Genomic DNA, 25,490 nt, shown 5'->3' on the forward strand with positions numbered 1-25,490 from the left:
AGATGATAAGAGGTATTGATTGTGTAGATAGTCAGAGGCTTTTTCCCAGGACGAAACTGGCCAACACAAGAGGGCACAGTTTGAAGGTGCATGGAAGTAGGTACAGGGGACCAGGTGGTCAAGGACCATGTGAAGAGCTATTGAGATTGCATCTGCCGTTCACCTATTATGGTGATAGGCAAACTGCAGTTGGTCCAGGTCCTTGCTGAGGCAGGAGTTCAGTCTAGGCAGGACCAACCTCTCAAAGCATTTCATCACTGTCGATGTGAGTGCTTCCGGGCAATAGTCATTAAGTTAGCTCACATTATTCTTCTTAGGCACATGTTATCGATGAACATTGCAAATTTCAAAGAGGCACCAACATCAACCTAATGCTCACCAGCTTCCAAATGCCAGATCACTTGCAGTAATGATTTTCCTAGACATCTTATATGTACCACCCTCACTGGAGGTTGCAGGCTGTAAAACCAGACACTATGGGTGAAAAACTGGAAAAAATTGTTGTGGGAGCAAGAATATTTACAGATGTCGAGGAGGCAGAATGTGAACTAACACATGATTGGCTCTGAGTGGCTCAGCGTGGATGTAAAGCGCTCTCATTGGCTGATTGAATGCTTACTGTAATGTTGGCCATTTTTGGAAAGTTTTAGAAACACAGAAACATAGAAAACCTACAGCACAATACTGATGTGGGCTGAAAGATGGCAGATGGAGTTTAATGCTGATAAATGTGAGGTGCTACATTTTGGTAGTACTAATCAAAATAGGACATACATGGTAAATGGTAGGACATTGAAGAATGCAGTAGAACAGAGGGATCTAGGAATAATGGTGCATAGTTCCCTGAAGGTGGAAACTCATGTAGATAGGGTGGTGAAGTAAGCTTTTGGTATGCTGGCCTTTATAAATCAGACAATTGAGTATAGGAGTTGGGATGTAATGTTGAAATTGTACAAGGCATTGGTGAGGTCAAATTTGGAGTATTATGTATAGTTTTGGTCACTGAATTATAGGAAAGATGTCAACAAAATAGAGAGAGTACAGAGAAGATTTACTAGAATGTTACCTGGGTTTCATCACCTGAGTTACAGAGAAAGGTTGAACAAGTTGGGTCTTTATTCTCTGGAATGTAGAAGGTTGAGGGGGGACTTGATAGAGGTATTTAAAATTATGAGGGGGATAGATAGAGTTGATGCGGATAGGCTTTTTCCATTGAGAGTGGGGGAGATTCAAACAAGAGGACATAAGTTGAGAGTTAAAGGGCAAAAGTTTAGGGGTAACATGAGGGGGAACTTCTTTACTCAGAGAGTGGTAGCTGTGTGGAACGAGCTTCCAGCAGAAGTGGTTGAGGCAGGTTCAATGTTGTCGTTTAAATTTAAATTGGACAGATATATGGACAGGAAAGGAATGGAGGGTTATGGGCTGAGTACAGGTCGGTGGGACTAGGTAAGAGTAAAAGTTCGGCACAGACTAGAAGGGCCGAGATGGCCTGTTTCCGTGCTGTAATGGTTATATGGTTAATACAGGCCCTTTGGCCCACAATGCTGTGCTGAACATGTACTTACTTTAGAAATTACCTCAGGTTACCCGTAGCCGTCTATTTTTCTAAGCTCCATGTACCTATCCAGGAGTCTCTTAAAAGACCCTATCGTATCCACTTCCATCACCATCACCGGCAGCCCATTCCACGCTCTCACCACTCTCTGTGTAAAAAACTTACCCCTGACATCTCCTCTGTACCTACTTCCAAGCACCTTAAAACTGTGCCCTCTCATGCTAGCCATTTCAGCCCTGGGAAAAAGCCTCTGACTATCCACACGATCAATGTCTCTCATCATCTTATAGACCTCTATCAGGTCACCTCTCACCCTCCGTCGCTCCAAGGAAAAAAAGGCCAAGTTCACTCAACCACAGTTGAGTGGTTTAGAATGAATCTAGAATGAACGGTTTAGGAGTTGTTTAGAATGAATTTTTGATATTTAAAAAAATTTCAATGAAGAGTTGAGTAGCTGGATGGTGACGAATCAGTGCCATGCAGGGTAGCGTTACAGAGAGTCTGAATATACATGTGTATGCTTAAATGACAATAAACTTGAACTTGGACTTGCCTGTTAACTGGAACCCTTCCAGTTCAAAAGATTGACTTCTTTCAATGTTTCCTTGGCAGAATTTGATCAAACCTGAGTTTCAGCCGTGTTTCGTCAATGGCACTTTTGCCTCAATCAGAAGGTTTTAAGTTAGTGCTCCACTCCTGAAAATTCAGCACATAATCTCAGCTGAAGATCGTTTTTGTGCAGTACCGCATGGAAATTAAAGATGCCATTTTTTAGATGCTGTTGGTGTAAGCCTCTTATCCAGTGATTACAAATGTTTCCATGATACTATTGAACATACTGATATAGTCCCAACATATTGATGTATTCATAAAGAAGGCAAGACAGTGGCTATACTTTATTAGGAGTTTGAAGAGATTTGACATGTCAACAAATACACTCAAAAACTTCTATAGTTGTACTGTGGAGAGCATTCTGACAGGCTACATCACTGTCTGGTATGGAGGGGGCTACTGCAGAGGATTGTAAATCTTGTCAGCTCCATCTTGGGTACTAGCCTACAAAGTACCCAGGACATCTTCAAGGAGCAGTGACTCAGAAAGGCAGCATCCATTATTAAGGACCTTCAGCACCCAGGGCATGCCCTTTTCTCACTGTTACCATCAGGTAGGAGATACAGAAGCCTGAAGGCACACACTCAGTGATTTAGGAACAGCTTCTTCCCCTCTGCCATCGATTCCTAAATGGGCATTGAAGTTTTGGACACCACCTCACTTTTTTTAATACAAAGTATTTCTGATTTTGCACATTTTTTATTTAAATCTATTCAATATATGTAATTGATTTACTTGTTTTTTTATTATGTTTTATTTTTTTTCTCTCTGCTAGATTATGTATTGCATTGAACTGCTGCTGCTAAGTTAACAAATTTCACGTTACATGCCGGTGATAATAAATCTGATTCTGAAAGTTAAACAGAAACGTTCAGTTAGTGTCATGTCCATGAATATTAGTGAAACAGATGCATCACATTGGTGGCTTTGAGACTCTGTAAATTACCTTCTACATTTTGCAAGTTACAACAGTGACTACACTTTAAAAATACTTCATTATCTTGAAATATACTATAGCAGGCCATGGAGATAAACACGATAACTTCAAGTCTTTTATCTTCTGATCTTCAGAGTTTACTGCTTTTTGCTGTAACTAGTTAACTAACGAAAGAGTGGGAAGAGTTTTAGCGACTTCTCTGGGCTGCAGCCACAGATCAGCTGTGAGTTGAATAATCAGTACCAAAAAAGGTAAAAGACTGTAGAAGCTGAGCTCACAGCAGAATTCAAGCATTAGTCAGACTCCAGGATCATCAACCGGACCCTCAGCCAACTTGATTGGCACTGACCTCAATTCACTCAGCTGAGAACATTATTCTGGATATCAACTACACAGTTTACCAACTACTCCATGATCCGTTACACAGATACACAGGGGAAACCAACACCATCAACTGGTGAAAGGCAAGAAATATTTTTCTCTCTTTCTGAATGACTGAAATTGAAGGGAAGATCACGTGATTGAAGCCAGTAATCACAATCTACATTTTGGTGAGAATCCTAAAGGTTTTCTGTGTTCCTGTTGACAGAGTAATGCGATGAAAGTGCTCAGAGAATAATGTCATAATGTGTGCATATACAGTGTCACATTTTGACAATTTGGAGATACAATCTAAAAGCTAAAAAATACTGTGGTTTCTAGCAAAAATAATGGAACACAGTTCAATAGGAGTTATTCTCAGGCTATGTATAATGTCATAGTGCATATTAATATGTATATACAGTACATATATAATATCGGAATCAGGTTCAATATCACTGGCCTATGTTGTTTTGTTTTGTGGTAGCAGTACATAGCAATACCTAGTTAAAAACGTAATTACAATAAGAAATATATACATATATTTGTATTTATATATGTATATGTAAATGTATATATATGTAGTGCATAAAGAGTGCAAAAAAAGAAAAAAAATTAGTGAGGCCCAGTTGTAAACAAGAGAAAATCTGCAGATGCTGGAAATCCAAGCAACACACACAAAATGCTGGAGGAATTCAGCAGGACAGGCAGCATCTATAGAAAAGAGTACAGTTGACGTTTTGGGCCAAAACCCTTCGGCAGAACTGGAGGATAAAAGCTGAGAAGTAGATTTAAAAGGTGTCGGGAGGGGAGAGAGGAAAACACAAGGTGGTGGGTGAAACCTGGAGGGGGAGGGATGAAGTAAAGAGCTGGGAAGTTGATTGGCGAAAGAGACAGAAGGCCATGGAAGAGAGAAAAGAGGGGAGGAGCACCAGAGGGAGGCAATGGGCGGGCAAGGAGAGAAGGTGAGTGAGGGAAAAGGGGATGGGAAATGGTGAACAGGGGCTTCTCTATATAGCTAATCACAGATCTCACATATTCATCAATGTTAATATGATGGTTGTAGGTAGCTGCCTCCCTGAACATGCTGCAGTCCATGTTTTCAAAACAGTCCTGTAATGTTGAGATTGACACATTTAATCAGTGGGTGGAATGCAGGTAGATAAGTGGTCAGAAAATCTGATGTGGGAACTGGGAGCAACTTTATATATGCCAGGGATGTCAGTAAATGAGGTCTAATGTGTTCTTACCTCTGGTAGCAAAATCAACATGCAAAAAGAATTTAGGCAGGACAGAATTCTTCCATAGATACTATTAGGAACTGATATACAGTTTTAAGTTACTGTAGTAGTATTGACAGTGTTTTAATTTGTCCTGTACTTCATTTAAGTACATAACTTGTTACTCAGTTAAACAATAGTTTGTCTTTTTTTTAATACCTTTTAAGCTATTTCCATGAAAGAATAAGCTTTCCTTGGGCTTCCAGCTGTGTACAGGTATCAATTATAACCGAAGTTTCAATGACAAACTCTGCCATCTTCATCAGGAATAATGCCAGGGTATGTCCAGTCTGGTGGTATTTATACCCCCATATTACGTCCCTCCTGATTGGTTAGTCCTCATTCAATCAGGTTTCTGCTCTCTCTCCATGTTTACAATCGAATTCCAGTTCTTACTTGGGCGAGACCTTCGCCTTTATTAAAGTTCTTTTCCCTAGTTTTATGTCAATAGCTTCCTTCACCAGGCAGTCCCAAAAGCCATCGGGACGGTACAGTAGTTTTTTGTTGTTGAAGTCAATCAAATCCTATGGCCATTCCGAATGCAATGTTCTGCTACCGCTGCTTTCTCTGGGTAACCCAAACAGATACACCTCCTGTGCTCCTAGATATGGGTTTCCACCTTGTGTCCTGTCCAGCTGATATAAGCTGCTGCACATTCACAGGGAATCCTGTAAACGCCAGTCATTCTGTGTCCCAGGTCATCTTTGACCCATGTAAGCTGTGATTTGAGCTTCCTTACGGGATTGTGCATGGTAATAATCCAGTATTTCTTCAAGATCCTGATGATCCTTCCAGAAACCATGGAAATATAGGGAAGACAGGCAGTAGTGACACGTTCCTCCTTGTTGTTAGGTTTCCTGGTTATTTTTGTCGACCTTTTGAAGGTGATTACCTTCACCTTGTAGCCATCCTGTAGGAACGTCATGCATAATCATCTTATTTCCTCTGGGAGACTCCCCGGGCCTGAAATAACTTTTACACGGTTAATCAAAGTAGAAAGAACCGCTGTATGTTAGGAGGAGTGATGGTGGCTGTTACTGTTGAGGTACGAGTCCATGTGAGCGGGTTTCCGATAGACGCCATGTCCAAGGCTTCCATCGCATTAGAATATCCAGGAACGGGAGGCAACCACTCTTCTCAATCTCCATCGTAAATTGAATGTTTGGATGGATACTGTTCAGATGGTTGTGGAACTGTTGGAGTGCCTGGAATCCATGAGGCCACACTACAAAGGTGTCATCAATGTATCTGAAGAAGCATTTGTCTCACTCTAGGTAAGAACTGGAATTCGATTGTAAGCAAGGTGGGAGAGCAGTAACCTAATTGGATGGATGGACTACATGGGTGATAAGTACCACTGCACTAGATATGGCTAGGCATCATCCCTGATGAAGATGGCAGAGTTTGATATTAAACATTGGATATAGTCGATACCTGTACCTGGCTTGAAGCCCAAGAAAAGTTTATTCATCCCATATGCTGGGAAAGTACCCAATCCAATTGGGACAGCCACTTTATTGGGCCAAAATGTACAGGTCCCGAAGTCCCAAAGTGTCCCAGTTAACTGAAATCCACTATATTTATTAATGATAACGTGGGTTGTGTGATTAATAATCTTGTAGATGTCAGTAAAATTTGGTGGACAGTAAAGAAAGTTGTCTACAGTTACAGCAGGATCTAGATCAACTGTGAAAGTGGTCAAGGGATTGACAAAAGGAATTAGTTTGGACAAGTGTGAAGCGATACAGTTTTGGAATTTAATCCAAGGCACAACATATACAGAGAGCAGTTTTTGAACAAAGAGGCCTTAGTCTTCACGTACATAGTTCCCTGAAAGTGGCAACACAGATAGACAGTGTGGTGAAGAAGGCGAATGCCTTCATTTGCCGTGGCATTGAGTGTGGTAGTTGAGATATTGTGTTGTGATTCTGCAAATGGTTGGTTAGATGGCACAGGTAGCATTATGTGCAGTTGCAATCACTGTGTTACAGGAAAGATGTGATGAAGCTCAGGAGGATGCGGTAAAGATTGATATGAATTCTGCCTTGATTAAAATATACGGAGAGATTGTATTGGCTGGTTCTGTTTTCCCTTGAACAAGGAAGGCTGAGATGTGGCATTTGAAAATATGAGGTAGATTAGACAGCTACAGTCTGTTTCCCATGAGAGGTGGGTCTAAGACTAGAGGCAGGAACAGTAACAGCATTTAAGAAGCATTGGAGAGGTGCTTGAATAAACAAGGCATAAAGGAATAAGGAGTTAAAATGGACAAGAAGGATTGATGTAGACAGGCGAAATGACCAGTGTAGAAGTGTTGGGCTTAAGGGTCTGTTTCTCTTTTGTATAGCTCAGCAACTCTATGACATACTTCCAAACAGGATTAAGTGTAAGAGGGAAAATAGAGAACTAGAAATCAGACTCTCACCTGTTGTCAGAAAATGGTGTTTGAATGTTTTTAATTAAGTCAAAAAGAATTAAGATTAATTTTCATAGGACAGGTTATTTGTGATAAACCTCTCTGAATAGGTTGGGGAAGTCACCAAATAATATCAGGAAATTTAATAGGTGCTCATTATAGTAATGGATAATTTCTAGTAACAGGTTGAAGCCTGTGGAATGGAAAGCTAGTTACTGACTGCGGCAGGAAATTGGCGAACTTGCAGAAGGCAGAGAAGAAAAGGTGGGCTGGTGCTATAATTGGAAGAACGATACTAAGTGTGTCCTGTGTGGATGTGACTGGTATTGTAACTAGCCTATATTTTTACAAATTAGTTCAGCGATGAGACAATAATCCCAGTGGCCATGTTTTCTCATGACACAAAGTTCAGCATTAGGAAAAGTATTATGTTTTATTAATGTGTTAATAGACTAGCTAAAACTCTAGAAAGATTTCATTCTACAGAAATGTGGAGTCATCTACCTTCAACCTTAAAAGCATAGAAGGATAAAGTATTTTTTACATGAAGAAAGAGGCAGTTTACATTCCACCAGTGGCAACTATAATGAAGCGCTTAAGATACTGCGTGATGCCATCTCTAAACAAGAAGCAATACATTTCAAATCATAGTTGAGAACTTCAATCAGACTTGTTTGAAGAAAACCCTGCCCAGTTACTACCAGCAAATAACCTGCAGCACCAGAGGTCTCAACGTACTGGACCACTGTTATATTATGATAAGAAATGCCTACCATTCCGTGCCTAGACTATATTTCAGAAAATCGGGTCACTTGGCTGTACTTCTGCCTGCATACGAGCAGAGGCTAAAGATCAACGCTCCAGAGTTTAGGAAAACGAAGACCTGATCGCAGGAAGCCAAGGAGCAACTATGGAATTGCTTCAAGTCACTGGACTGGGCCGTATTCAAGGACTCATCTGTGGATCTAAATGAATACAACATGATTGTCATGAAACTTACTAAAACAGTTATAGGTGATTGTGTCCCCACAAAATCATTCAGAGTCTTCCCCAATCAGAAGCTGCGGATGAACCATGAGATCCAATATCCACTGAGGGCCAGATCAGAAGCATTCAAGTCCGATGACCAAGGAAGTTACAAGAGGTCCATGTACAATCTCTGGAAAGCCATCTCATAGTGAAGTGGCATTTCTGGATGAAACCTGATTCAACAGTTGTGGCAGGGCTTAAATACTATCACCGCTTGTAAAATTAAATCAAGTGACATAGGCGACAACAGGGCTTTGCTTCCAGATGAGCTCAGTACCTTCAATGCTCGCCTTGACCCTCAAAACGTGGAGCAACCATCACGAATTCCCACAGTCTCTGAATGTCCTGTGATTTACTAAGTCTCAGAGGCCAACATGGGAGCTGCCTTTAGGAGGGTGAACCCACGAAAAGCATCTAGACCAGACAGGATACCTGTCCAAGTACTAAAGACCTGTGCTGATCAACTGGCTGGAGTCTTCACTCAGATCTTTAACCTCTTGCTTCAACAGTCTGAGCTACCCACCTGCTTCAAGCAGACTTACTTATACCGGTGCCTGAGAAGAACATGGTACCCTGCCTCAACGACTACTGTCAAGTAGCACTTACATCCACAGCAATGAAGTGTTTTGAGACGATGGCAATGAAACATATGAACTCCAGCCAGAGGAACAACATGAATCTTCTCCAATTTGCCTACCAGAGCAACAGGTCCATGGCAGATGCATCTCAATGGCTCTGGACTCAATCCTGGAACAGCTGGGCAACAAAAATGCATGCATCCGAATGCTGTTTTATCAACGACAGCTCAGTATTCAATACTATCATCCCCTCAAAACTAATGAATAGGCTCTGTCCTTTACCTCCTTTTGCAATTGGATCCTTAATTTCTTCACTTGCAGACACCAGTCAGTTTGGATTGCCAACAATATCTCCTCCATGATCTCCATCAGCACAGGTGTACCACCTGCTCTATTCGCCTTACACTTATGACAACATGGCTAAGCACAGCTCCAATGCCATATTCAAGTTTGCTGATGACACCACTGCTGTAGGCTGAATCAAAGGTGGTGATAAATCAGCATGTAAAAGGGTGATTGAAAATCTGGCTGAGTGGTGGCCCCAACAACAACCTCTCACACAAAGTACAGTACATTTATTATCAAAGTTGTATACATTATACAACCTTGAGATTCATCTCCTAACAGGTAGCCATGAAACGAAGAAACCCAAAAGAACCCATATATAAAAGGATCAGCAAACACCCAATATGCAGAGAGAAAATAAAAACTCACTGTTCTGAACTGATGTCTGCAAGAGAGTCTCATATTTCAGCACAGAGGCAAGTAACCCTTGTGGAACAGCAACTTGAACCAGTCCATCCCTTGCCTCGGGCCCTGACATCCTGACCTTTTCAATCTGTCCTGGCACCTGAGTCGACGTCCAAACATCAAGTTCAGTCAAATCGGTACACACTGGTGCCTGAACCTTTCCACCTTGATTCGGCCTTTGGCATGGCACTTAGATTAACTGATGTTCGGGTGCTCCTTGATGGGCCCGCTGTCTCAACTCGCCTCGGTTTTGCCATATCAAATTGTTTTCAAGTCCAAAAGGGAAGTATTTGCGATGATCGTTTGCCTGAAAAAGTGAGATTAACAAAGCGTTTGGTTGTTTTCCGTGTTTCGTTAGCCACCAGCCAAAAGTCACTGAAGTTCACCAGCATCACCTTAAACTGTAAGTTACTCAATGTCACAAGACCAAGGAACTGAATATTGACTTCAGGAGAAGCAAACCAGAGTCCATGAGCCAGTCCTCATCAGAGGATCACAGATGGAGAGGGTCAGCAACTTTAAACTCCGCCGTGTTATTGTTTCCGAGGACCTGTCCTGGGCCGAGCACAGAAGTGCAATCAGGAAAAAAGCATGGCAGCATCGATACTTCCTTAAGAGTTTGTGAAGGTTCAGCCTGACATCTAAAACTTTGACAAACTTCTATAGATCTGTAGTGGAGAGTGTATTGACTGGCTGCATCTCTGCCTGGCATGGCAACATCAATGCTCTTGATTGGAAAATTCTATAAAAAATAGTGGATGTGACCCAGTCCATCACTGATAAAGCTCTCCCCACCGTTCAGCGTTCATCATCAGGGACCCCCACCAACCAGTTCATGCTCTCTTCTCGCTGCTGCCATTAGGAAGAAGGTACGGGGGCCTCAGAGCTCACCCAGACGGCTCATTTGGCTGTCCTCCCCTGACCATCGACCCCCTTCAAACATCAGGCCCTTGAACCAAAGGGGCTAACTTCACTCAATTTCACTTGACCCAGTCCATCACTGAAATTTTCCCATAATGTCTGGACTCACTTTCAAGGACTCTTCACCTTATGTTCTCAATATTTATGGATTATTTATTTATTATTATTCTTTTCTTTTTGTATTTTCACACTGTTGTCTTTTGTACACTGGTTGAACACCCAAGTTGGTGAGGTCTTTCATTGATTCTGTTAAGGTTATTATTCTATCAATTTATTGAGTATGCCCACAAGAAAACAAATCTCGGGTTGTATATGGTGACATATATGTAATTAGATGATACATTTACTTTGAACTTTGAAGAACCTATCAAACTGCCTGAAATACAGTATATCTAGTGTTTTGGCCTGTACTGCCCTCTGCAGCAGTAAATTCCACATATTAACCACCCTCTGAAGAAATTCCTCCTCAGCTCTGTTTAAAAGGGACATCCCTTTATTCTGAGGCTGTGCCCTCAGATTCCAGAATCTCGTACAAATGGAAACAGTTGCTCCATCCATGCCTTTCAATATCGAATAGGTTTCAATGAAATCCAGACCAATCTTTCTGAATTCCATTGAGTACTGGCTCAGAGCTATGAAATGTTCCTCAGATGTTAACCTTTTTATCTCTGGACTCATTCTTGTGAACCTGCTCTGGAACTTTTTCAGACCCATCACATCTTTCCTTAGATGCTGGGCCTAAGATTGCTCGCAACATTCCAAATGCAGTATTACCAAAGCTTTGGCAGTATATTCTTGCTTTTATGTTCTAGTCCTCTTGAAATGAATGCTGCCATTGCTTTTGTCTTCTCTACTGCTGACTCGTCCAGCAAGTTAGCATTAATATAATCCTGAACTAAGACTTCCACATCCCTTCATACCTCCACCTGTGTTATATTCCATCTGCTACTTTTCTGCCCAGTCTCCCAACCTGTTAAAGGCATCTGCAGACTCCATGCCTCCACGACACTACCTGTCCCTCCACCTATCAAGTCGCTGTAGATCAGCAATGAGGAGGAATTTCTTTAGGGTGGTGAATCTGTAGAATTCATTACCACAGACAGCTGTGGAGGCTGATAATATTTAAAGTGGAGTTTGATAGGTTCTTGATTTGTCAAGGCTTCAAACGTTATGGGGATGCAGCAGTAGAATGGAGTTGAGAGCGATAATAAATTAGCCATGATGAAATGGCAGAGCAGACTCAATGTACCAAATGGCCTAATTCTGTTCTTATGTCTTATGGTCATATTGTTTACAGACTTGGCCACAATGCCATCAGTTCCTTATTAGCCTAAGTATGAAAAATTGCAGTCCCAACACTTAACTCCTGCAGAATTCAACATTCAGAGTAAATTTATTATCAAAGTATATCTACGTCAGCATATACAACCCTAAGATTCACTTTCCATTAGTTACTGGCAGCCATCCTGAAAAGATTCATAATCAAGTTTATTATCGCTAACATGCTGTACGTCCTGAAATTTCTTGCTTAGCAGTATCAGTACAGTGCAAGGTATAAAAAATGCTATAAGTTACAAAAATAAATAAATAGTATAAAAGGCGAATAACTGAGGATCGTTCAGACATATGATGTCGGAGGGGAAATAGATAGAAACATAGAAAACCTACAGCACAATACAGGTCCTTCGGCCCACAATGCTGTGCCGAACATGTACTTACTTTAGAAATTACCTAGGGGTACCAATAGCCCTCTATTTTTCTAAGCTCCATGTACCTATCCAGGAGTCTCTTAAAAGACCCTATCGTATCCACCTCCACCACCGTCACCGGCAGCCCATTCCACGCACTCACCATTCTCTGCATAAAAAACTTACCCCTGACATCTCCTCTGTACCTACTTCCAATCACCTTAAAACTGTGCCATTTCAGCCCTGGGAAAAGTCTCTGACTATCCACACGATCAATGCCTCTCACCATCTTATACACCTCTATCATCAATGCCTCTCATCATCTGAAACTCCTCTATCATCAACGCCTCTCATCATCTGAAACACCTCTATCATCAATGCCTCTCATCATCTGAAACACCTCTATCATCAATGCCTCTCATCATCTGAAACTCTATCATCAATGCCTCTCATCATCTGAAACACCTCTATCATCAATGCCTCTCATCATCTGGAACTCCTCTATCATCAATGCCTCTGATCATCTGAAACACCTCTATCATCAATGCCTCTCATCATCTGAAACTCCTCTGTCATCAATGCCTCTCATCTGAAACTCCTCTGTCATCAATGCCTCTCATCATCTGAAACTCCTCGATCATCAATGCCTCTCACCATCTTATACACCTCTATCTCTTGTAATCTTGTGCATTGGAGTCTCATTAACACCTGAGGTTCTGCTGGCAACAGTGGTATTATCAGCAACTTCATAGATGGCATTTGAGCTGTGCTTCTCCACACTGTCATGAGTGTAAAGAGCGAGGAGCAGTGGGCTAAACTCACATCCTTGAGGTGATCCTGTGTTGATTTACAGTGAGGAGGAAATGTTATCTGATGCATACTGACTGTGGTCTTAGCCTCTAACACCATGGACTTTTAACTTATTTAGCAGCCTTTTTGTGGCACCTTGTCAAAGGCCTTCTAAAAATCTATGTAAATAATGTCCACCTACTCTCCTTTGTCTGACCTGCTTGTTGTATCATAGAGAATTGTAACTGATTTACCAGGAATAATCTCCGTTAAACAAAACCATGCTGACCATCCTATTTTGTCTTGTATTTCCAATCACCCTTTATAATGACTCTACAATCTTCCAACCACTGAGGTTTGGCTAGCCAGCCTATAATTTCCTGTTTTTTGTCTCCCCCCACTTCTTAAACAGGAGAGTCACATCTGCAATTTTCTAGTCCTCTGCAACCCATAATTGGTAAATGCGCAGCATTTTATGGGCTCAGTGTTCAGCATAAGTACCCTGCAGGGTGAATTTTATTTTTGCTGACTGAGTCAATCCACAACTGATTTATTTATGGAGAAACTGTTGGAAGACAGGTTAAGAATAATCTCAGAGAATCATTGAGCACTACAAATCAGAAACTGTCTCTTTGGCCCTTCTAGTCCATGCTGGACAGTCTGGGCCTGTGCTCTCTGGATTTTGAAGGAGTGAGGGGGGATCTCTTTGAAATGTATCTAGTATTAAGAGGTTGGGTAGGGTGAATATGGAGAGGGTGTTTCCTGTGGAGAGAGGGTCTAGAATCGGGGTATGCAGCCTCGGAGTGGAGGGGAATCCATTTGGAGCGGAGATGAGGAGGAATTTCTTTGGCGGGGGGGCGGGGCTGGTGAGTCTGTGGTGTTCATTGCTTGATTGGTCGGAGTTGTAGGGGTTGGGGGGCAGGCAGGAGTGTGTGGGAATGAAGGAGTGGCAGAACGGAATCGATGGGCCAGTTGGCCTGATTCTGATCTATGTCTTAGGGTCTTATGGACCCTCCCTGACTCGAGCGATGGGCCGGTTGGCCTGATTCTGATCTATGTCTTAGGGTCTTATGGACCCTCCCTGACTCCAGTGATTCTAGAAATCTCACTGCTAATGCCTCCACAATCTTTACAGCTGTATAAAGCTCTGGTTGAACCATACCTGAAGCACTGTGACTAATTCTAGGTGACACATTTAAAGAAATACAAGTTCACCACATTAGCAACACGCACAAAATGCTGGTGGAACGTCGACTGTGCTTCTTCCTATGGATACTGTCTGGCCTGCTGCGTTCCACCAGCATTTTGTGTGTGTTGCTTGAATTTCCAGCATCTGCAGATTTCCTCGTGTTCACCACATTAGCTTTGGAGGTGAGGGATGAGATTGCTGAGCCTCTGGCAATGATCTTTGTATCATCAATGGGGGTGGGAGAGGTTCCGGAGGATTAGAGGGTTGCAGATGTTGTTCTCTTATTCAAGAAAGGGAGTAGAGATAGCCCAGGAAATTATAGACCAGTGAGTCTTACCTCAGTGGTTGATAAATTGATGGAGAAGATCCTGAGAAGCAGGATTTATGAACATTTGGAGAGGCATAATATGATTATGAATAATCAGCATGGCTTTCTCAAAGGCAGGTCGTGCCTTACGAGCCTGATTAAATTTTTTGAGGATTTGACTAAACACATTGATGAAGGTAGAGCCATAGATGTAGTGTATATGGATTTCAGCAAAGCATTTGATAAGGTACCCCATGCAAGGCTTATTGAGAAAGTAAGGAGGCATGGAATCCAATGGGACCTTGCTTTGTGAATCCAGAACTGGCTTGCCCACAGAAGGCAAAGAGTGGTTGTAGATGGGTCATATTCTGCATGGAGGTCGGTCACCAGTGGGGTGCCTCAGGGATCTGTTCTGGGACCCTTACTCTTCGTGATTTCTATAAATGACCGGATAAGGAGCTGGGGGGATGGGTTAGTAAATTTGCTGATGACACAAAAGTTGGGGGTGTTGTGGATAGTGTGGAGGGCTGTCAGAGGTTATAGCAGGCCATTGATAGGATGCAAAACTGGGCTGAGAAGTGGCAGATGGAGTTCAACCCAGATAAGTGTGTGGTGGTTCATTTTGGTAGGTCAAATATGATGGCAGAATATAGTATTAATGGAAAGACTTTAGGCAGTGTGGAGGGTCAGAGGGTTCTTGGGGTCCGAGTCTATAGGACACTCAAAGTTGCTGCACAGGTTGACTGTGTAGTTAAGAAGGCATACGGTGTATTGGCCTTTATCAACCATGGGATTGAGTTCAAGAGCCGAGAGGTAATGTTATAGCTTTATAGGACCCTGGTCTGACCACTTGGAGTACTGTGCTCAGTTCTGGTCACCTCACTACAAGAAGGCTGTAGAAACTATACAAATGGTGCAGAGGAGATTTACAAGGATGTTGACTGGATTGGGGAGCATGCCTTATGAGAATAGGTTGAGTGAACTTGGCCTTTTCTCCTTGGAGCAATGAAGGATGACAGGTGACCTGAAAGAGGTGGATAAAATGATTAGAGGCATTGATCATGTGGATAGTGAGACTAAAATGGCTAAGATGTAAGGTGCTTGGAAGTAGGTACAGGGGAGATGTCAAGGGTAAGTTTTTTACGCCAGTGACGGTGGTGGAGGCAGATACAATAGGGTCTTTTAAGAGCCTCTTGGATAGGTACATAGAGCTTAGAAAAATAGAGGGCTATGGGTAACTCAAGGTAATTTCTAAAGTAAGTACATGTTTGGCACAGCATTGTGGGCCAGAAGGCCTGTATTGTGTTGTAGATTTTCTATGTTTCTGTGTTTCCGAACTGTATGTGTGGCATCAAAAAGCCAACTATAGCATTTTGTAGTGATTATCAGATTTGATGTATCAATGCATTTTGACTCAACTTTTAACTCGCTGGTTAATGTGGATAAATGTGAGGTTATCCACTTTGCTGGTAAGAACGGGAAGGCAGATTATTAACTAAATGGAGTCAAGTTAGGAAAAGGGGAAGTACAACAAGATCTAGGTGTTCTTGTACATCAGTCACTGAAAGCAAGCACGCAAGTACAGCAGGCAGTGAAGAAAGCTAATGGCATGCTGGCCTTCATAACAAGGGGAATTGAGTATAAGAGCAAAGAGGTCCTTCTGCAGCTGTACAGGGCCCTGGTGAGACCACACCTGGAGTACTGTGTGCAGTTTTGGTCTCCAAATTTGAGGAAGGACGTTCTTGCTATTGAAGGAGTGCAGCGTAGGTTCACAAGGTTAATTCCTGGGATGGTGGGACTGTCATATGTCGAAAGGTTGGAGCAGCTGGGGTTGTATACACTGGAATTTAGAAGGCTGAGAGGGGATCTTTATTGAAACGTATAAGATTATTAAGGGATTGGACACTCTGGAGGCAGGAAGCATGTTCCCGCTGATGGGTGAGTCCAGAACCAGAGGCCACAGTTTAAGAATTAGGGGTAGGCCATTTAGAACAGAGTTGAGGAAAAACTTTTTCACCCAGAGAGTGGTGGATATATGGAATGCTCTGCCCCAGAAGGCTGTGGAGGCCAAGTCTCTGGATGCTTTCAAAAAAGAGATGGATAGAGCTCTTAAAGATAGCGGAATCAAAGGTTATGGGGATAAGGCAGGAACTGGATACTGATAGTGGATGATCAGCCATGATCACAGTGAATGGCGGTGCTGGCTCGAAGGGCCGAATGGCCTACTCCTGCATCTATTGTCTATTATCAGTTAAAGGAAAACTTCAATATTTGGTATTGTAAGTGTTACAGGGAAAACGTGATGATAGGAATTGTACTCACCTGTTGATACAATGAAAGGAATGGAACCCCAAATTAAAATTGGACTGTACATGTGAAATAATTACAGGAGCCAGATGTTTGAATTAGCCGCATTATTTTGTATCTTTCCACTCTTACTCGGACAAGAGCGTGTAGAGTTAAAGAATCTCAAAGGCTATGATGAGATCAAAGCCACCTTTGTTCCAATTGATAGGTGAATTAGTGTAGAGCCCAGTGGTGCAGGTTTCCACAGCCTATATAGTGGGCTGGACACACACACACACCCACCCACCAGAAATATCTTGAGTATCAGCCTAGAACTGAAAATGGAAAATTTCTGTTTGATTGCGTAGTGATTGTTACTGGATGAGTATTTGGGGGCTGACTTGAATTTATACTCTACCAAAGCAGCTGAGGAATCTAAATTCAGTAAAATTGAACCAGTGATAATAGCTATATAACAACCCAACTGTCATAACAATCCATTTGATCAACTAGTGCCTGTCAGAGGAGCAAATCTGACATTCTGAGCAGCCTAAACTCTAGTCCCACAATATAATAGACGACTAGTTACTGACCAGTTCTGCTGTGGATCATACCTCTGTAATGTTGACACAGTTGTTCTCTTTCCACTAGCATGGCTTGACCTCGCTGTCACATTTCTTTGCCTGTGTTCTCTCAGTTTTTCACATTTACATTTTATCTGCTCTTCCTCATTAACCTAGCAGTCATTTGCTTCATCAACAGTTTATGCCCACATCAATCATGGCCTTCCCCTATAACAAATACTACCGATTCACCACCATCAATGAAACTTAAAATTTATTTTTTCTCTCGTTCCCATTTCTGGTTAGAATTTTTGACTTGAAACATTAAATATTGTTATTTTAAAACATTGTAACAGTTCAGAGTTGTGGCATAATCATTACACTCTCTGATGGAATGGGAGAAGAAAGATGGGTGGAAGGTAGTTTTTGATGGAGCACAAAGGATCTGATCAGGAGGTGGACAGTTGCCAGATACAGAGTAGAAGATGACAGATAAGGAGAAATATCTGGTGCAAGAATTAAGAATTGGATTTGAAGTTAAGCCTACTTGGTAATTTTTTTGTTCTGCTCTGAAACACCAGCAAGTATATATTATCTATTTCAAGGTATTGTAAAAGTACTAATTGTCATTCATTGACTGTGGGAGACGAGTTCATGTAGCAACTTTTGAATCGTACTTTTGGTGTAATGTTATCTTACTTTATTCTCTACCAAATTGTGTCATACTTTCCTGCATTAAATTTAATTTGCCACATGCTTTTCATTAATGCAGCCTATTTTCCCTTGTTCAATCACTATCTTCATCATTCTTTAAGCAATTAGGATAAACCAGCAAAATCAGCAATCCCTGAGTCATGCTTTGGATAACACTATTGTATTCTGGAGCCTCGACCCAAAATGTCAACCATCCCACTGTCTCCAGATATGCTGCCTGAATCACAGTTCCTCTTGCATCTTCTCAAATGTCTATATCGTGTCAATGAATTACATTTATCAATACTCTGTTCATTAATCAGAAAACTCATTATAGCTGGCCTTAAACAAATAAACTTTCACTTATTAATTTGTTATTGTCGATGTATCTATTAATTTTGTTCCTTGTTATCATTCCTAGCAGCTTCTCCATCACTGACAGTAAACTATCCAAGCTAGAATCATGAGATGATTCAAATTTAAAGTTTCGGGGGATACTTTGGCTGAGGGAATTACAGAGAGTAGAGTGAGTGAGAGAACAGGAGTAAGTGTGGGTGATTCACAGAGACTGTTCTCTTTTTCTGTAGCTGAGACTCCAATTGAAGAGTTCACACCCACGCCAGCATTCCCTGCTTTGCAATACCTGGAATCGGTGGACGTGGAGGGAGTGGCATGGAAAGCTGGGCTAAGGACAGGAGACTTCCTGATTGAGGTAATAATGCGTCCTTTATTTGATGGAAAATGGTTATTGAAAACAATTCTGAAGCAGAATTATTTCTACTGGCAGAGTGCAGTAGTAGTAATTGTGGCTATTAAATGATTGGAATATGTAAAATGAGTTGGAAAGCTGGAATGCACAAATTATCATGTCCAGTGAAAGCCTGGTTAGTATTTTCAGTTCTCCGGATATTCCTGTATATTGGGATATTGTCCAGTTAGCCTAGTGTGTTTTTTGGAAAAACATTCCATCCATGAGCTTCTCATATTGTACCATCTGCATATTCATTCTGACCTTGCTTTGGGCATTGATTAAGTTATGCCTTAATTTCCAAATTTTCGAACTTCTTTTCAAGTCCTTTCATAACCTTTCCCTACCTACTTATGAAATCACTGCAGCCTAATAAACATCCAAAATTTTTGATATTTCAGCCTCTGGATCAGACCTAATGATAATTCCACACCACTATCAGTTCCCCTTTTGGCTGCCAAGACTATGGATAGAGATAAACCATCTTTAAACTTCTCTATTGCTTATTTCCCTCATTTTATTTGCTGATTAACAAGTATTTACACAAATATTTTGATCACTCAACTCATTGCAGCCAGAAGTCATGATACATATTGTTATCTATGACATAGGTTGAAAAATTGAGGAGGTCCTGAAAAAAGAATACAGGGAGTTAGGAAGGATGCTGAGAAACAGGACCTCAAAGGTAGTAATTTCGGGATTGCTGCCCGTGCTTTGCGACAGTGAGGATAGGAACAGAATGAGGTGGCAGATAAATGCATGGCTGAAGAATTGGAGCAGGGGGCAGTGGTTCAGATTTCTGGATCATTGGGATCTCTTCTGGGGCAGGTGTGACCTGTACAAAAGGAACGGGTTGCACTTGAATTTGAGGTGTCCAATATCATAGTGGACAGGTTTGTTGGGAGTGGTTGAAACTAATGTAGCAGTGGGGCAGGAACCAGTACGATAGAGCTGAGGATGAGCCAGCAGGTTTACAAGTGGATGATGGGTGTAACATGAATGTAAGGAAGGACAAGCCAATGATTGGGTACAAATGCAGACAGAGCAAAGAGTTAAATTGTACCACTGAGGCAAAATTTAGAAAGATGAAGAATGCAGGACTGAGGGTGTTGTATTTAAATGCACATAGCATTTGGAATAAGTGGACGAAATTGTGATACGATTAAAGATTGTTCAGTATGACATTATGAACATCACTGATTCGTGGCTGAAAGAAGGCCATAGTTGGGAGCTTAACATCAAAGGATATACTTTGTATCAAAAGGTCAGGCAGGAAGGCTTAGGCAGTGATGTGGTTCTGTTGGTAAGAGATGGAATTTCATCTTTAGAAAGAGGTAACATAGAGTCAGAGAATGTTGAATCTTTGTGGGTGGAGTTAAGAAACTGCAAGGGTGAAAAAACATTCTGGGAATCATACATAGAAACATAGAAAATCTACAGCTAAATCTAAATCTAAATCTAATGGGGGCCTTCAATATGCAAAGGGATTGGGAAAATCAATCCCTTGAAAGGGAATTTGTTGAATGCCTACGAGATGGTTTTTAAGAGCAGCTTGTGCTTGATCCTACTGGGGGAAAGGCTATCTTAGATTGGCTGTTGTGTAATAACAGGCCATTCGGCCCACAATGCTGTGCCAAACATGTACTTACTTTAGAAATTACCTAAGGTTACCCATAGTCCTCTATTTTTAAGCTCCATGTACCTATCCAGGAGTCTCTTGAAAGACACTATTGTATCCGCCTCCACCAACATTGCCAGAAGCCCACTCCACGCACTCACTACTCTCTGCGTGAAAAACTTACCCCTGATGTCTCCTCTGTACCTACTTCCAAGCTAGCCATAAGCCTCCAAATAATTGCTAAGATGTGGGGTTGAGATTTGAAAGGGAGAGAGAAAAGGCATATAATAAGGGTAATGTCAGAATTGTAATGGGGGCCTTCAATATGCAAAGGGATTGGGAAAATCAATCCCTTGAAAGGGAATTTGTTGAATGCCTACGAGATGGTTTTTAAGAGCAGCTTGTGCTTGATCCTACTGGGGGAAAGGCTATCTTAGATTGGCTGTTGTGTAATAACCCAGATCTTATTAGTGAGCTTGACATAAAGGAACCATAAGGAAGCAGTGATCATAATATGATTGAATTCATACTGCAATTTGAGAGGGAGAAGCACAAGTCACATATATCAGTATCACAATGGGATACAGGGAATTACAGAGGCATGAGAGGGGAACTTGCCAGGTGGATTGGAGGGGGATACTGGTGGGGATACTGGCAGAGCAGAGGTGGCTGAAGTTTCTGGGAATAGTTCAAAAGGCGCAGGATAGATATGTCCCACAGAAGAAGTTTTCAACTGGCAGGAGTAGGCAACTGTGGCTGACAAGGGAAGTTAAGGACTGCATAAAAGCTAAGGAAAGGGCACATAAGGTAACAAATGTAAGTGCTGGATGATTGGGAAGCTTTTAAAATTCAACAAAAGACAACTGAAAAAGCTATATGAAGGGAAAAGATGCAGTCAGAGAGCAGGGGTGGAGTGCCGCTGATATTACAAAGAATCTTGAGGTCTTGAGGTGGATAACTCACCTGGGCCAGGGAATACCTCCCAGAGTCCTGAGAGAGGTTGCTCAAGAGATAACAAATATATTCGTCATGATCTTTCAAGAATCACTTGATTCTGGCATGGTCTCGGAGGACTGGAAGATTGGAAATGTCACTCCACTCCTTAAGATTAGAAGAAGGCAAAAGAAAGGATATTATAGGCTAGTTAGCCTAACCTCAGTGTTTGGGAAAGTGTTGGAGTCTATTATTAAGGATGAGGCTTTAGGGTTCTTGTACACTTGATAAAATAAGTCAAAGTCTGCATGGTTTCTGTAAAGGGAAATCTTGCCTGACAAATCAGTTCGAGCTCTTCAAGGAAGTAACAAGCAGGGTGGACAAAGGAGAGGCTGTGGATATCATTTAGTTGGATTCAGAAGCCATTTGATAAGGTATCACATGAGGCTGCTTAACAAGATAAAATCCTATGGCATTATGGGAACGATACTGACATTGATAGAGGAATGGCTGATAGGCAGGAGGCAGTGAATGGAAATAAAAGGGATCTTTTCTGGTTGGCTGCCAGAGACTAGAGGTATTTCTCAGGAGTCAGTATTGAGACCACTACTTTTCACGTTGTTTGTTAATGATTTGGTTAATGGGATTGATGGCTTTGTGGCAATGTTCGCAGATGATATGAAGATAGATTGAGTGGTAGGTAGTGCTGAGGAAGCAATGCAATTGCAGCAGGATGTAGACAAATTGGAAGAATGGGCAAAAAAGTAGCAGATGGAATATGGTGTTGGGAAATGTATGATAATGCGTTTTGGTTAAAAGAATAATAGTGCAGACTATTATCTAAATGAGGAGAAAATTCTAACATGGGGAGAAGGATCAAAGATCAGAGGTGCAAAGGGTCTTAGGAGTCATCGTGCAGGACTCCCAGAAGGTTAATTTACAGGTTGAGTCTGTGGGATAGAAGGCAAATGCAATGTTGGCATTTATTTCAAGGGGAGTAGAATATAAAAACAAGGAGATAATGCTGAGGCTTTATAAGACAGTAGTCAAGCTGCACTTGGAGTATTGTCAACAGTTTTGGGCCCCATATCTCAGAAAGCATGTATTGTTATTGGAGAGAGTCCAGAGGAGGTTCATGAGAATGATTCCAGGAAGGAAAGGGTTAACATATGAGGAGCTTTTGGCAGCTTTGGGCCTGTACTCACTGGAATTTAAAAGAATGCATGGGGATTTCATTGAAATCTACCAATTGTTGAAAGGACTAGATAGGGTGGATGTGGAGAGGATGCTTCGTCTGGTGGGGGTATCCAGAACTAGAGGGTACAGCCTCAAAATTGAAGGGCAACATTTTAGAACAGAACTGAGGAGAAGTAAGAAGAAGTACGGTGAAACTGTGGAATGCTCTGCCACAGACTGCGGTGGAGTCCATGGGTACATTTAAAGCAGAAGTTGATAGCTGATTGGTCTGGGCATCAAGAAATATGGTGAGAGGGCAAGTGTGTGGGTTGAGTGGGATCTGGGATCAGCTATGATGGAGAAGACTTGATGGGCTAAATGGCCTAATTTGCTGCTGTGTTTTATGGTCTTATCTCTTGAGGTGGGTTGGTATGAAATTGTGTTTGATGAAACACTTTTAACACTTCATTCAGAGAATGAAGTACATGAATGTGACAGCTGAGCTTGAGTGTCCCAGGAGCTGGTGTATTCTCGCCAGGAGTGTAAGGCCTAGTGCTCATTCATCATCAAGTGTGTTGCTTGTGTTAATCCCCTTTGTTGTTTAAGTTCCTCCCTGCTTCCTTTATCTTTCTCAAGGGCCATGTCCGATTTTAATTTCTTACACCTTACAAGTGCTTCCTTTGTCCTTTTTGACAAAACTTACAATATCTCTTTTCATCTGAAGTTCCAAGACCTTGCCATTCTTGCTTTTCATCCTCATGGGAGAATTTTAGGCTGCTCCGGAAAGTTAGATCACCTGGGATGCAGGGAGAGTTAGCTAGCTAAATCCAGAGTAACACACACAAAATGCTGGAGGAACTCAGCAGGTCGGGGTGCATCATTGGAAATGAACATAACAGTTGTCATTTCAGGCCAGACCCTGAATACAGAATTGATTGATGGTACATTTCGAAGGGTGACAGTGTTTCTCCACTGGAGGCCTTTGACTAGCAGTGTGCCTCTTGTTTGTCATTTCCATCAACAATTTGGATGAGAATGTGGTTAGCAAATTTACAGATTAAAGATTCAAGATAGTTTAATGTCATTTCCTGTACACATGTAAAGGAGAATGAAATAATTGTTACTCTGGATCCGATGCAGCACAAAAAACACAATAAATATAGATACATAAGGTAATTATATACACAGATTGATTATATGTACATAACATGATACTAGGTTCAGAAGTATCTGTACATAGGTTGTTAATACAAACTACACATCTCATTGAATATTTTGAAGTGCATGCAATAAATAAATGATTAACTAAATGAAGCAGTTGTTGCAATAAGTTCTCTGTGTGTATCTTGACCTCATGTATTGCAGCAGTTCAAAAAGGTGACACACAGCCAACTTCCCAAGGGAAACCATTAACAGCAATTCATAACATCCAGTGAATAAATACATTTTGAACTGTTCCCACAACCAATGGAATCCCATTCAAGGACTCTTCATCTCATGTTCTTGATATTTATTGCTTGTTTACTTGTTATGTTTATTATTATTTCCTCTTTGTAACTACTGTTAATTCCCTCAAGAAAATGAATCCCAGGGTTGTGACATATATGTACTTTGATAATAAATATTTGCTTGAATACCACTGGAAGTAAACACCAAGCAAGTAGGTTGGACACTCAAAGATTTGGTGAAAAAAAAGTTACTTCAAGCTCTATATAAGAGAGTTCAATCAAGCCAAAGGTAAATGGTTCCAGTTTAGATACAATAATCATATTCGGACTGTTACAGATTTCAAAGTTGAAACTTCAAAGTAAATTTATTATCGTAGCATATATATGTCACCATATAAAACCCTGAGACTCATTTTCTTGTGGGAATACTCGATAAATCCATAATAGAATAATAACCATAATGGAAGCAATGAAAAACACAAACTTGGGTGATCAACGAGTGTGAAAAAGACAACAAATTGCAAATACAAACAGAAAGAAATAATAATAATAAATAAATAAGCAATAAATATTGAGAACATGAGATGTAGATTTCTTGAAAGTGAATCCATAGGTTGTGGGAACTCTTCAGTGTTGGGCAAATTAAGTTATCCCAACTGTTTCATGATCCTGATGGTAGAGGGGTAATAACTGTTTCTAAACCTGGTGGTCTGAGACTTGAGACTCCTTTCTTTTCAAATCTTTTTGTTATTATATTATTCAAAAAGAAATAACATGAGTACATCGAAGTAACAGCACTTACAATGTCTCAAGGGAAAAAGAACATTATCTTAAAGATTGAAAAATTTTGGGATAATAAAAAAAACCCTACTAAGCAGAAAAAGAGGGGAAAAAACCCAGTAGGTGTACAACCCTGGAGTCATGCGTGATACAAAAAGCTTCTAAAAATAAGCATCAAACCGCCAGCAAGGAAGAAAAATATACCAAAAAATTTATAATTAGATTGTGAAGAAAATCTATCAATTAGCTCACATGATAATAACGAGCAAATGAGCCCCATCTTTTCTCAAAATCAAATATAGGTTCAAAGGTTCGACTTCTAATTTTCTCCAAACTAAGACATAGCATCACTTGAGAGAACCATTGTGACAAAATAGGAGCTGATGTATCCTTCCACTTCAACAAAATGGCCTTCCTAGCTATCAGTGTAACAAATGCAATAACATGTTGGTCAGACACAGAATACATGGATATTTTGAGGAGTTATTCCAAAAAGCACAGTTAACTTGTTAGGTTGTAGATTAATTTTAAGTACTTTAGAAATTGTCGAAAAAAACTGACTTCCAGAACTCTTCCAGTATACAAAAAGACCAAAACATATGTGTCAGTATAGCTATCTCAGTTTTACATCTATCACAATAACTATCAACATTAGGAAATATTTTAGAGAGTCTCTCCTTCGTCAAATGGTAACGATGCACAATTTTAAATTGAATCGGTGAATGACTAGCACAGATCGAAGAAGAGTTAACCAGTTTCAGAATCCGCATCCGAGACTTGAGACTCCTGTATCTTCTTCCTGGTAGCAGCAGCAAGAAGAATGCATGTTTTTGG

The 25,490-nt window shown here is 41.0% G+C and overlaps 1 protein-coding gene across 6 annotated transcripts in view; it reads left to right on the top strand.

Annotated features, from left to right (window-relative positions):
• Positions 1 to 25,490, top strand: part of shank3a (SH3 and multiple ankyrin repeat domains 3a) — a 1,110,717-nt gene that overhangs the window by 902,209 nt on the left and 183,018 nt on the right. For all 6 annotated transcript variants that reach the window (XM_063072946.1, XM_063072949.1, XM_063072948.1 and 3 more), the window contains one exon: positions 18,541 to 18,665. In XM_063072946.1, the coding sequence (XP_062929016.1) occupies positions 18,541 to 18,665 (125 nt within the window). The remainder of the gene's footprint in view (positions 1 to 18,540; positions 18,666 to 25,490) is intronic.

The sequence above is a fragment of the Mobula hypostoma genome, chromosome 20 (genome assembly GCF_963921235.1).
Source record: "Mobula hypostoma chromosome 20, sMobHyp1.1, whole genome shotgun sequence".
In the NCBI taxonomy this organism is placed as follows: Eukaryota; Metazoa; Chordata; class Chondrichthyes; order Myliobatiformes; family Myliobatidae; genus Mobula; species Mobula hypostoma.